The sequence below is a fragment of the Camellia sinensis genome, chromosome 11 (genome assembly GCF_055761805.1).
Source record: "Camellia sinensis isolate YWXY chromosome 11, ASM5576180v1, whole genome shotgun sequence".
Lineage (NCBI taxonomy): Eukaryota > Viridiplantae > Streptophyta > Magnoliopsida > Ericales > Theaceae > Camellia > Camellia sinensis.
In genome coordinates this window covers 129,421,710-129,435,259 of record NC_138971.1, presented here as the reverse complement: position 1 = coordinate 129,435,259, position 13,550 = coordinate 129,421,710, and the positions used below count along the sequence as shown (strand labels likewise).

At 35.0% G+C, this 13,550-nt stretch overlaps 1 protein-coding gene across 1 annotated transcript; it reads left to right on the top strand.

Annotated features, from left to right (window-relative positions):
- The first annotated feature begins 316 nt into the window (after positions 1-316).
- Positions 317-7,394, top strand: LOC114302787 (P-loop containing nucleoside triphosphate hydrolases superfamily protein). The gene is made up of 5 exons (XM_028247864.2): positions 317-966; positions 3,849-3,918; positions 5,268-5,430; positions 6,281-6,526; positions 7,109-7,394. The coding sequence occupies exons 1-4, from the start codon at positions 441-443 to the stop codon at positions 6,497-6,499; spliced, it is 978 nt and encodes a 325-aa protein (XP_028103665.2). The 5' UTR covers positions 317-440; the 3' UTR covers positions 6,500-6,526; positions 7,109-7,394.
- Positions 7,395-13,550: the final 6,156 nt, after the last annotated feature.

Genomic DNA, 13,550 nt, shown 5'->3' with positions numbered 1-13,550 from the left:
GAAGCAAAATTCCATTTATATTCCACAAAGCCCATACTTATACATATATTATATAATTTTTATAGCATATAAAATGTAACTCGGGTTCGAATTGCTTGAGTTACGCACAACTTTTATCCAGGCCCAGCCCTAATTATAATTTGAACATCAAAAATTTATCCAAGTCTATCCATATTACAAAATACTATTGTCCAAGTCTTAAAAAAACTCAAGTTAGGCACAAATTACTCAGGTTGAGCCCCGTCTAAATTACACCCCTACCAAGAGGCATATATCTTTGTTTTGTTTTGTTTTGTTTTGTTTTATTTTGTTTTTTAGTCTTGTTTTATATGTATTTTTTTATTTTTTAAAAAAACAATGCATACCGTCTTCACAAGGTCAGAGAGAGAGATAGGCCTTCCTGTACAAGTGCTACTCTAGCAGAAGAGAGATACAGAGAGATGTTTATCACTCATCTTCAAAGATTCCACTCCTACTTCTTCCCCATCTTGACTTCCCAACCTTGTCTCTTCACCCAACTCCTCTTTTTCCCCAAACCCAGACTACCCATCTCTGCCACTCTCTTCTCCACGCCCAAAACCAACCCAATCTCTCACTTCTCTTCAACCCCAACCCTTCCCTCTCTTTCCAAACCCACAAAGCCTGAAACTTTTTCACCCCTAGAAGAAACCCACCTCGAAATCCCCATCGAAAAGCTATTTGTTCCTCCAGAAACTGACATTTCGTCCCAAAACTCACCACTCAGTACTAGAATTTTGAAGGGTTCGAATATAGTGCTGAGCAAGTATGCCAGAGATGCTCAGGTGGTGCAAGCAGAGTTTGTGAAGAGCAGTGTGAGGACAGAGGATTGTCCCTCTGATGGGATTCCGGAGTTTGCACTTGTTGGGAGATCAAATGTTGGGAAATCATCACTTCTCAATTCGCTTGTTAGGCGGAAGAAGTTGGCCCTCACTTCGAAAAAACCCGGTAAGCAATGCGGTTCAATCCCCTTTTTGTTTCAGTTTGTCATTTGCATTGGCTTCTATAGGTGATGGGTTTATAAGAATTTATTGAAATGTTCAAATGATTTTTGATTTGGGATTGTTTTAAGATTAGTTTGGGTGGGGTTGAATATATTATGGTTGATGACCAAGAGACATCCAAGGGCGATTATGATGTTTAGGTTTGGTGAGAGATTGTGGGGTGGATGCTGTTAATAAAATTATCTAGGATAGAAAAGAAAAATATTTGTGCAAAGGGGAAGATTAACTTTGATTAGAAGTGTGTTTTCTAGCTCGCTTATTTATTTTGTTCTTGTTTACCATTCCTTCATTGGTGACCAAGAGACTTGAAAAGATGCTAAGGGACTTTTTATGGGGAGCAGAGATGGCTCAACCATTAGGGTACTTAGGTTGTTGGCCTTAATAAAATTTTGGAAAATTGTTATTGTTGAAAGCCCTAAATTTTCAGACACTTAGTTAGATAAGACCTCATTTTGATATTTAGTCTAGAGCCACTATTGATGGGGAGGGTTGGGGGAAGATTTCTTATACCATTTAGTAGGTTGGCATATGGTTTTGGGGGGTTTGGAAATTTTGGGGTTGGAAATTTTCAATCAAGCTATTTTGGGCAATTGACTGTGGAGGTATTCTTATGAGTAGGATCTGTATTGGAGGATGCAGGTGTTGTCCAAATATGAGCCTTTGGGGGAATTGGACAACTTTGTAGGTTTCCATTCTGTATGGAAGGGCATTAGAAAGGCTTGTATACATTAGGAATGGAAACGGGGCGGGGCGGGGGATCACACTCCCCGTCCCCGATCCCTGAAGGCACAAAATTCCCCGTCCCCATTCCCGATTCCCGACGGGGAACCCATCAGCCCCTGCCCCTGCCCCCTAATGGGGATCAGGTTTTCCCGATCCCGAAAAATCCCCAAAACTATATTTTTTTTTTTTCCAGATCTGATACTGGAAGGTGCAGAAGAGAAAAAATATCATCTGAAGCACATAACATCCACTTGGGATCATAGCAAAATGCTCCAAGAACAACCGATTGGAAAATGCATTTGATCAAGCTACAATTTTGAATTGTTAAACAAGTAAATGATCTTACTTTTTCATGCTTGAAAAAGAATTTTGCATATCACAGAGATCTGAGAGGGGGCGGGGAAAAAGAAACAAAACTCTCCTCCAAAGGATTCTCTTATTTATTACCATGAACTAACTGGGGACAATGTAAAAGAAATCAAGATAAATTTGATACTCTATTCTTTTTCTTTTTCACTAATTTTTTTTTCCTAAAATTTCCTTAGCAACCAAACAAACAGAGGGACCAGCAAAATTGAAACCTAGAGGACCAGAAAAATTTGTTCATTACACACACACACACACACATATATATGGATGATAGATCTGCTTCTTCTTGACCAAATCGATGAGTTGCTTAGATTTCTTAGAGGTTTGTTGTTGAATCGCGACTCGATCGGTGAAGATCCAACGCTTAGATCGTCCGCTGCTTCACTCTAATCTGAGAGAGAGAGAGTGTAGTGATGGAGAGAGAGAGAGAGAGAGAGAAGATGGAGAGGCTGGTGTCTCTGTTGAATGATTGTGTAATGTTTTAGGGTTTGTTATATATATATAGGGGTAAAATGGTAATTTTACTTCGGCGACAAACCAGGGCCAGGGCGGGGGCGGGGGCGGGGGCGGGGGCGGGGGCGGGGACGGGCCGTGGATGGGGCTTGGACACTTATCCCCGTCCCCGGCCCAAAACTGATTGGGGATTGATTTTTGAATATCATCCCCGTCCCATCGGGGGTATTTTTCGGGAAAAAACTGTTCAAATCGGGGTTGGATCCCCTCCATTCCTAGTATACATTGATGGGTAATGCTAGATTTAGGGTGGGATGGTATAAGGGTAAAATTTTGGTATTACTTCTTGTTTGGGGATGATAAATTTGAGTTTACATTCCCAACTCTTTTATAATATTGCTTTGTATCGGGAGGCTTAAGCAACAACATGGTTCTGAATCATGGTATTGGGAGACATGGCAGTAACGATCTTGGTGTAGTGGTAAAATCAATAATACACATTTATATTATGTTTTTCCTTGAGGTTCTTACAAGCAAAATGATATGTAATCTTTGATCCCTTTTCAAAGAGGCTTATACATCATTGTGTATCATGGCTTTTGTCCTCTGCTACTAGTCCAGTGTTGTCAACAGTGATGCCACTTACGTATATATATATATAGATATATATTTATAAAAAATCAGCAAGGTTATGCTAATTTTTGAAATATAAAATAATGTATGAGAGAAGTTTTAGAACAAGACGAGAGTTGAGGAAACCGTAAAAGTAATTTGTTGAGGAGATAAAGTTGTTGCATCATTTTTTGTTGCTTGTTGACCGAATTGCTTTGTCCAAAGATGTCCAAGAATCTCTCAAATTAAAATTGAGTCCCTGTAACAATATATTCAAGCTTGATGAAGAGATTTTTTTATGGAACCTTCTAGTTCGGTTGGGCTTAAACTTTGAACCTTCAAATCGTCATTTCTCATTTGCAGATTCACTAAAATTTTAATGAGAGAACCTCTACATGAAACAAAAAGTTCAAAAACATAATGTTAGATTTCGTAGCCGTAATACTTTTGTTGTCTTGCTTGATGACTAGATTGTTACTTTTCTGTGAATCCCCTTACATTGTCACTTGTTAAGGATTGAATTTCATTTATTTCATAGTGATGTCACAATAAAAGATCCAAGGAAGTGTGCTTATAACTCCGTTCAATTAACTGGTTTTCTTTTTTATCTGCTCTTATAATTCTGTGGAATGAAGCAAAACTCAGTATTTATTTCTTTTTCACTTGCAGGAAAGACACAATGCATCAACCATTTTCGGATCAATGATAGTTGGTACCTAGTCGATTTGCCAGGATATGGGTATGACTGAGACTATGAATTCTATAATTGCTCGGTTCATTTAGACTGAAATGGGGACATTTGCAATGCATGTGGTCCTTATCCCATCTTGTTATTTTTCTTCTCTTGATTCAGTTATTTCCCACTCTGTGTTAGTTACCTATTTTTGTTAGAAAGCTCTCTCATGCTTCAACATATCGAAAGACATAGCAAATACAGGCCAAATGTACTAAAACATCTACTCATTTTGTATAATAGAATAGAATATGGTAGACATGCTTACTGAAAAGAATTACATTTTATTTAGGGTAAATTACACCGACATCCTCCGAGGTTTGGTAAAAATGCAATAAGCCCCACATGTTTAACATAATTACATTGAACTCCCCTAATGTTTAATTTCACATGACACTTAACTCCTTTTTCATTAGAAATTCGTTAGTCATATGGATAGAAAAATTATGTTAGTCGTCTCTTTTACACTATTTTACATTATTTATCTTTGTATCTAGACACTATTTGCATTAGTTTTAGTTTCTTTAACCTTGCTAAAAGGGAGGTTAGTGTAATTATTCCAAAACGTTGGAGTTTGTGGTATTTACTTCAAACCTCAAGGGAGGTAAGTGTAATTTACCCGTTTATTTAACTAGCATTTAGTGATTAACATGTGCTGGTGTCTTTACAAATTTTCTCAAACCTTCGGGGAGTGATAACTTCTCTTTAATCACGGAATTTGTATTTTCAGAGGTCTTTGAGTATTTAAGTTTGCCTGAAGTAAATCTTAATATGTCTTTATCTCTTCTCTTTTCCCCTATTTTTGAGTTATGGTGTGAATTACAAAATTTTTTACTACTATTCAGAGGTATAAGGTTTGAAGAATTTTAAATCTTTCATTCCAAATCAAGTTCTTGAATTTTCCCAATTTCTGGATATGAATTCTATATACTTTCCAATAGGGTTTGACTTTTCCCCTATGCCAGTGCTTCTGTGTTGACATGTATTTCGTATGCCAAGATATGACTTGAGATGCATTCTCCAGCCATATTTGTACTTTTGGTGTGTGAGAGAGTGAGAGCGAGATTTGAATTCCGGCTGATGTAATTTATAAATATGGTTAATAGTCAATTTCACGTTTTTCCAGCTAATTGATGCCTAATTTATAAATCTGGTTAATAATTAATGTCGTGTTTCTTTCTTTCATTTTTGGTGTTGCAATCATATTATTTTATTTCTTTGAAATGCCGAATTAGCACTATGCAATGAAGTTTTGTTGGTTCAAGTTCTCTCCGCCCTACCAGCTTTTGTGAGTTGGGTTTTTATAGTATTTGTTGTTTTCAAATGGTTATGACTCTAAAACATGTATCTAACAGGTTTGCAGCGGCACCACATGAACTTCGAACCGATTGGGACAAGTTCACAAAAGACTATTTTCTAAACCGATCAACTCTGGTCTCTGTATTCCTCCTCATAGATGCTAGCATTCCTGTAAAGAAAATCGATCTTGAATATGCAAGTTGGTTGGGTCAAAATCAGGTGATTTCTTTTCTTCGTTGCTAAGTTCTAACACAAAAGATCCAGCGAGTTTCCTTCTATTACTTGTATATGGATGGTTTCAAATGCTGTTCAGATTTTATCAGATTGTATTAAGGGATGTTTGGGAAACCAACAAAAAAGTTAGTTGTGCATATTTATGGTCTGAATCCACAAATTTGTTCATGAGCACTTTGAGTTCGTTTCGTGACATTTTTGTTTACAATTTTCTGTTTACTCGTTTGGTGTCTATTTTCGTTTTAAAAAAATTGTAAACAATAAACAAAATTTACTAAATCCTTGTTAAAAAAAAAAAAAAAACTTCCTCTTCCCAACCCCTCTAGCCACCATTCACCGCTCATCACCATCATTGGTCACCACCACTTCTACCCACTGTTGCCGGTGGCTGCCCCCAGCTGCCGCCAACCACCTTCCATCAGTGGCAACTACCTTTGGCCACCATCTCCTTCCGGAAATTACTTTCCGCTACCACCTCTGTCGGCCAACAATTCATCCAGTGGCCAACCCTCTCTCACTTATTTTCAAAACAAATTTTGGAAACATTTGTATACCAAATATGTTTTTTGTTTTCTGTAAACAAAAATTAGTAATCTATAAACGTTACCATAGGACACATTTATATGCTAATTTTCACGTCAAAATGATGAAGATTGCATGGAATTTCATTCCTGTGCTGAGTTTGTTTTTCTTGAAACAGCCAAACAAATAATACCCTATGAATTCAGTTCCTGGATAGCATCTTGATGTTTAATCATTATTTTGTCAATTTTTTCCTCGCATTGAATAAAGCTATGAAATTAAAGATTCAGAGGCTAATTGTTTTTTCTTTCAGATTCCCATGACATTGATCTTCACAAAATGCGACAAGCGAAAAAAGATGAAGAATGGGGGGAAAAGACCCGAAGAAAACGTGCAAGATTTTCAGGAGTTGATACGAGACTTCTTTCAAACTGTACCACCTTGGATCATGACCAGCAGCGTCACCAATCAAGGTCGAGATGAGATACTATTGCACATGGCGCAGCTACGAAACTACTGGCTCAAACATTAAGAAATAATTTTTTGACTCTGCTCTTGGGTGAGTTAACATTCAAAGTTCTTTTTCTTCTAATGTTCCATTAGTTTTTGTGTAAAACATTTTTCAGATTTTTTTCTGCATTTTCCCAAGTTCGGCTGCCAAAAGCCCTTAGGGGTAAAATATTTTACCCAAACTGTGTGTGTGTGTGTGTGTGTGTGAGAGAGAGAGAGAGAGATTGATTTTGTTTCTCTCTGTAGTTTGAATAGAACGAAGCTGGGCCTGACCAGAGGAGATTGACTTGACCCCTCAATCTCAGCATAGTTCACGACTCTTTCACTGAACTTTACCTATGCATCATCCTCGAACTAAATGTATGTTCTTTTGCTTCTACGTCTGTGTTGTAGCAAAATTCTTCTCCGAAAAAAACTTCTTTGGTATCTGAACCAAACACTGAATTTTTTTTTTCTTCATAAAAAGATTTCTGGTGAGATAGATAATATATATCTATTTTTTTGGGTTGAAGATGAAACTTTGAAAGAAGTGAGCATTTATCAGCATAACCTAGGTCTTTGAATTTGATTCACAATAGCTGTAAATCGATAACAATTTTGTTGGAACTTCAATCCACTTTTGTGCCCACAGGACAGGAGAGATAAAATGAAGAATGCCTTCGAGGGTGGATAGGAGGGAACTGCCAGACTCGAGATGGTTGCTGCCATTGCGAATCTGCAATGCAAGTTTTTGATATGTTTTCACAGAGATGAAGATTAAAACCCTAGCAGAAGCTGCTGATTGATATTATGACTATATACAAAAATCTAAAATTTTGGATGTTTAATAGCTCTGCAATTTTTCAAAAGCTACCTTCTGATTATATATTGTTTGTGACCTTAGGAAATCCACTTTAATGCTGTGTACATCTTGGATATATTTAGGTTATTTGAATCTTGGTTTTTGGAGGGGAAAAAAAAAAAAGGATAAAGGGAAGAAAAAAATTTTGCTTTTATTTTATTTGTAGTTTACCAAACAAATCCTTGGTATTACCAGAATTAGTGGCTGTGGGAGGATTTCAAAAACCCAACTTTTACTTTTATGATCTGATTCATGTAGTTTTTTTTTTTTTTAAATTTTGTTTGTAAATTGTCAATGAAAAAAAGTAGATTGTTTTAAAATAAATAAACGGTTATTTATTGTCTAATTTTAAAAGATAGTAATGGTAAATTAAATAATTATAATTAATAATTTAAAACCAATGTCGTTACTGGTTTCCTATCACTAGAGGATGGTGGCATGGCATGGCTTTCTATCACTAGAGGACAGTGGCAAGACATGGCACGATTGTATAATCATTCTAAGTTTTCATTTCCAGTTAATTTTTAATTATCTTAAGATTGTCTTCGGATTTTAAATATATATATTTAAATGTTTATTTTTTTTTACTTTAGTTCGTAGCTTTCTTACCTTATTTGTGTTTAGATCCTTAAATTTGAGGGGAGAAAGAAAGGAGGAATTAAAGGAGAATAATTTTTTGGCAGATTTGGTGATATACCCTTTACTGTCTAACTTACCCTTTAAAAGGATAAGAATATTTTTAAATTTGTTTATTTTACTATACTACTCTCATATATATGTGTGTGTGTGTATCAGATCTGTAATCACATACTCTATCTCATCGCAATCTCTCTTCTCTCTGCCTCGCTCTCTTGCCACCGTTGCTTTCCACTGGTGCCACCGCCGTTCACCATGAAACTCTTTCTCTACCGTCTTTATCATCATTGTCGCTCGTTGTTCGTTGCATCTACGACTTCAGATCTAAGATCATTCATAATCGTCATTGCTGGAAAATGACAGCAAACCTTATATTTGAGCTCTCTCTTTGATTCTGACGGTTTGTGCTTTTCTCTATGTGTGTGTATGTCATTCACCATTTATGCTCTCTCTCTCTCTCCTCTTCTTTTTTGTTTTTTTCTTCTTTTTTTCTCACGATGCTCTGTTTTTGAACTTTGTCTCCCTATTCTTCTCATGATGCTCTGTTCTTCAAATAGTAAAATTTTACTTTAGTTCATGACACATTTCTCTCTTGTAAAGCCATCATTGCAGCGTGTTTTAAAGTGAAATTTATTATGATTCAAAATAAAATCTTACTATCGTTAAGCAAATCAGCATGCCATTAACTAGAGTAAAATTTTACTTTTATATACTAAATAAACAAACCAAAGTAAAATTTTACTTTTAAAGCTATGAACAAACGAACAAAAAGATTTTTCATTGCAATCTCTCAGTTTTTCTTTTTTCTATCAAATCTAAGTTCATTTATCTTAGATATGAAGTTATGAGGGCTGCTATTAGCAGCTATCTAATTTCTTTGAACCCCTCAATTTTCACATTTTTTTAATTACAATTATATCCTGAAGTAAAATTACATTAAAAGATAATATTTAATGGAACACCTACCCACCAAATAAAGACAACTCTACAATATTGCACACCCATCTCCTTCACCTAAATGTATTCCTCACCCACCTAAACCCAACGTATTCCTCTTCATCAATGTTCATCTTCATCACCATCCTTAAACCCAACGTTCCTTTTCATCACCATTCTAAATCCTAAACGTATTCTTTTTTATCACAATCCTAAAACCTGAACCAGAAATCATTGGTTGAATTGGAATGGATATTTGTTATATTGAATTCGAACAGAAAATGGTGAATTGAGGGTTAAGTTACACAACGCTGAAAAAATTGTTTGTGTTCAACAACACAGTGTTGAACAAATAATTTCTGTTCAGCAACGCAGTAGTGACAAAATTGTTTATGTTTGGCAATATAATGTTGAACCAACCCTTGGGTAGTCGACCAATCGAATGACCATCCAAATGACCGGGTGGTCAACCGGTGGTGTGATTTTGGCTCAATTTTACAACAATGATGCAATATTGCAATGGTTTTGATAAAATGGATACCGTCATTCATTGATTTCGAATAAATCAAAGAGAGTGGCCATCGTCATTGTCGTTTTTCAACAAGAGATAGATAATGTCGTCATTCTTCAACCGGAGAGGAAAGGGGAGGGATTGTCTTCAACCATGATAGAAATGGTGTGCAAAATTAGGTGGGTGTGCACTTGAGTGTAATGATAGTATGAACATGGATAAATTTGGTATTAGGTAGAGTGTTAACATAAATCTTATTAAAATTTAGAGTTTAGGGTGGGGGTTTAAAAAAAAAAGGGAATCCAAAGAATTAAGGTAGGTGATAATAGCAACCCTCGAAGTTATTGATCTCAAATATAAGTTCGTAGGTATTAAATTTGAGATGGTGGTTGTTTAATAGTAAAAATGGTGGTCGTGGGCTGACGGTGTGTAATAACCCTGACCCGTAATTAGCTACTAATCAATGATTAAAGATGCTAATTGAGTGGATCAAATGAATTATGGGATTAATATATAAATTGCATGATATTTGGCCTTCTATCTGTTACTTATAGCAATATCTGTTTGGAATTTCCACTTTAATATGTAAATTGGAAGCCTTATCGGCATCCGAAACCGAAATTGATTACGTCAATATGTTATTCGGAATTTTTAGAACCATATGAAAACTTTTATTAAAAATTGATTCAGTCTGATTCGTTAAGTTGCGTTTGGCAAGCCTTATGTTTTGTTTAATGTGTTTTTGCACCATAAACATATATATATGAGATATAAGCTCATTTTGAGCTCATTTTCTTTGCTCCCCTTAGTGCAAAAATTTGAGGTTTTCTTTTAGAGAGAGAGAAAGTGCAATTCTAGAGAGAGATAAGAGATATTAAGGAGGAATTGAAGGCTATAGCTTGAATTGATAAAAAATTATGCAAGTACCTAGCTAATTGAAGACTCTAGGTAAGATTACAACCTCTAGATTGTGTAACTAAGTCATTTAACATGAAATTTCTTCAAGATTATGTGTTTAAGGGTGTGTATTGAGCTTAGAAGGAAGATTTGAGTGGCAATTCATGCATGCATGTACATTTTTCTTACAATTGAGCATGATTTCCATGAATCTTCTCTTGCATGTTTGAAATTCATCTTCATTTGGGGAAATCATCAAGTTTCAAGTTGTTTTGTGGTGTTTGATCATGTTTTGAGAAGTTTGATATAAGAAAAATTTATGCATGTTGTGTTCATAAACATTCATCATATTTTAAGTTGAAATTGTGAGTTTTTAACAAACCCTTGGGCCATGATTTTATGAAATGATCCTAAATTCTTCATATTTTACAAGTTTACTATGTTATCTCAAGTTTTGGGGCCCAAGAGATGTGTTTTGAAGGTTGGAATTCGAGTTTTGAGCTTGAAAGTGCAATCTGGAAATTCTAGAATTTGCATCTACGCTCGAGGGTGGGAGTTCACGCTCGAGCGACCAATCTGAGTGCGTGCACTCCGCTCGAGCGACCAAAAGTCAGCTCGAGCGTGAATTGCAAGCTCCTAGAAGTTTCATGTCTTTTACAGATCGCTCGAGCGGAGAAATGTGTGCGCTCGAGCGACCATTCACATTTTGCATGTCCGTTCAAGCGAGGAAAAATACGCTCGAGCGTGGACCTTATTTTCAGAAAATTTGACTAAGTGTTCCAAGGCATGTTTTGGCATCCTCATTGCATCTTAGGCATTCCTAAGCCTTAATTAAGCTATAGTAATGAGGTTATGAATTAGAGACACACTAAGAAAAGAATGTACCAAGTTTCGAGACTGCAAGTGTGTGTGTTTTAAGCGTTGTGATAAGAAAGAAACCAATGTAATGAAAGCTAAGCCTTAATGGCCACTTGAATGTGTAATGATGAGACATGCTTGTGTTATGTATTTTGTGATTGTAGGTCTAGACTCGAGGATTGTCTGACTGCTTGCTGGAATCACTGTGAGTAACGTTATTATAAAGATACGTTCATATGAATTACGTTCCAAATGAAATATGATAAGTTCTGCTTTCCGAAATGATATCTGTTTTCGTGAACGAATATTCCAAGTTTGAAATCTATTATGGCATCCATAGATAGTCCCAAGTCATGGGGGATGGCATGAAAATGTGGGTCCATGACATACAAGTAATTATGAGATCTCGTTAGCCATATCATTGTGGCGATATGTGTTTAATCGGTATCCGGAACTGATTACTCTAATCGGAAGACGTTCTGTGATGTGTTTTATGGGATGTACCTTTATTATGTTCTGATATGAGAATGATTATGCTCTGGTCTGTTTTCTGCTTATGATATATTCGGATTTCGTTCACTAACCCCTTTACCTTAATGTTATTCATTGGGCTTTAGCTCATTGTGTGTATATATATGTATAGGTGAGCATTCTGGAGCCCGAGTCTGAAGGCTTTTGTCTGGATTTGTGTTCTGTGATCAGCCAACCATTGTGCCTCACGTAAAGGTTCCTGAAGCGTCCTGTGTTTAAGTTCTGTGGTTTCTGTTTATTTAAGACTTGATTTGATGTCGTTGACTGTACTTAAAATACTGTAATGTGTGTGGGTATAATGTATGATTGACTACCAGTTATTGTATATAAAGTTTTTAAATATTCCGTTTCATATAAGTTAGCACAACTCATTGGACAATTATATTTATGTATTTGCTTCCGTTAGCCCCTTAATCTTGTTAATCTGTTCAGAGGCCTTCGGTAGTCCAAGGATTACTGACCGGTTACGATGCTAAACCTATAGGGGCGGGTTTGGATCGTGACACAGTGAGAATTAGTGACGCCGATAGATGATGAAGATGATAGAGGCGATAAACCATCGAGTTGGTGAAAAAATAAAGTATTGTAAAAGAAAGAGAAGAAAAAAAAAGATATAATGACCAAATAAAATATTCAAATAACAAATTTTGTTCTTTATACAAGACTTTATAATTATGCGAAAATTTTAAAAGTAATTTTTTTTTTGATCCTTTTGACAAGAAAATGAAATTAGGATTTTTTTTTTCGAAGTTCGATTCTTGCCATAAATAGTGACTCATCATCTCCCAGGCTATGACCTTCGCACTAAGGCCTTATTTGGAAACAAACTATTTTAACAACTTTTTGACTTTTTGTAAAAAGATGTATAGAAAAGTAAAGAGAGTGTGACAACTTGTAGTGACTTTTTAACTTTTTAACTAAAATATGTAGTTGCCAAACAAGACCTAAGAATATGCAAACTTAATATTAATTAGGGTAAACTACACTTGCACTCCATGAGATTTGAATTTAATACATATCACCTCTGACGTTTGAAAAATTACACTAACCATTATCATTATAATTATTTAGGCAGAATAAAAATATTAAATTTATGCACTCTCTTTTCTTGTTTTGCTTTACTTACTCTGTTTTTTTTCTCTTTCCTTTGCTTTACTTTTTATATTTTTAAATGTAATTTATTCTGTTTTTCTATTAATAGTTATTGCCTTCTATATAAATAAAGGAGTAAATTTCAGGGGGTATAATTGTAATTTACCCATATATATTAACTCAATCTGAGTAGAAATTTAAACCAAAAAACAAAAGAAGAAAAAAAAATGTAAATAAGAAATAAACTATTTTTTTTTTCATTCCCCCCAAATCGTTACCAATCCAAACACAAACTAAAAAAAACTCTTCTAAGTCGGAAGGAAAACGGTGGTGATGTTACATACACCAATTAATATATTAATTAGTGTACCAATATAATTATGACATTATCATTTTAAAACTATGACCTCACCCATCGTACAAATTATAAAAATTCAAAACCTCTAAAATTGTCATATCATCTATTAATACACTAATTAATATACTAATTAATACGTTCAACATTATTCGAAAGAAAAAAAAAAAAAAAAAAAAAAAACAGCAGCAAATAATGCAACTTTCCATAATTGTCAAATATCACACAGGAAGACTAACAGCATTTCTATTACATCATCATTAGATGATTGCAAAATAATCTTGTCAATAATTGTAATGGCTTTTTCTTAATTTAAAAAATGCTAAATTTACATGATTATTTTATATTTATTGAATAATATAATAATAATCTTCTATTACAACCATGTAATAGAAATGATTAATATACACAACAAA

Excerpts from the sequence above, each read along its gene's own strand:
- LOC114302787 (XM_028247864.2), top strand. The coding sequence starts at position 441 with ATGTTTATCACTCATCTTCAAAGATTCCACTCCTACTTCTTCCCCATC. Across the intron at positions 967-3,848 it reads CCTCACTTCGAAAAAACCCG|GAAAGACACAATGCATCAAC; the intron begins GTAAGCAATGCG and ends TTTCACTTGCAG. Across the intron at positions 5,431-6,280 it reads GTTGGTTGGGTCAAAATCAG|ATTCCCATGACATTGATCTT; the intron begins GTGATTTCTTTT and ends TTTTTCTTTCAG.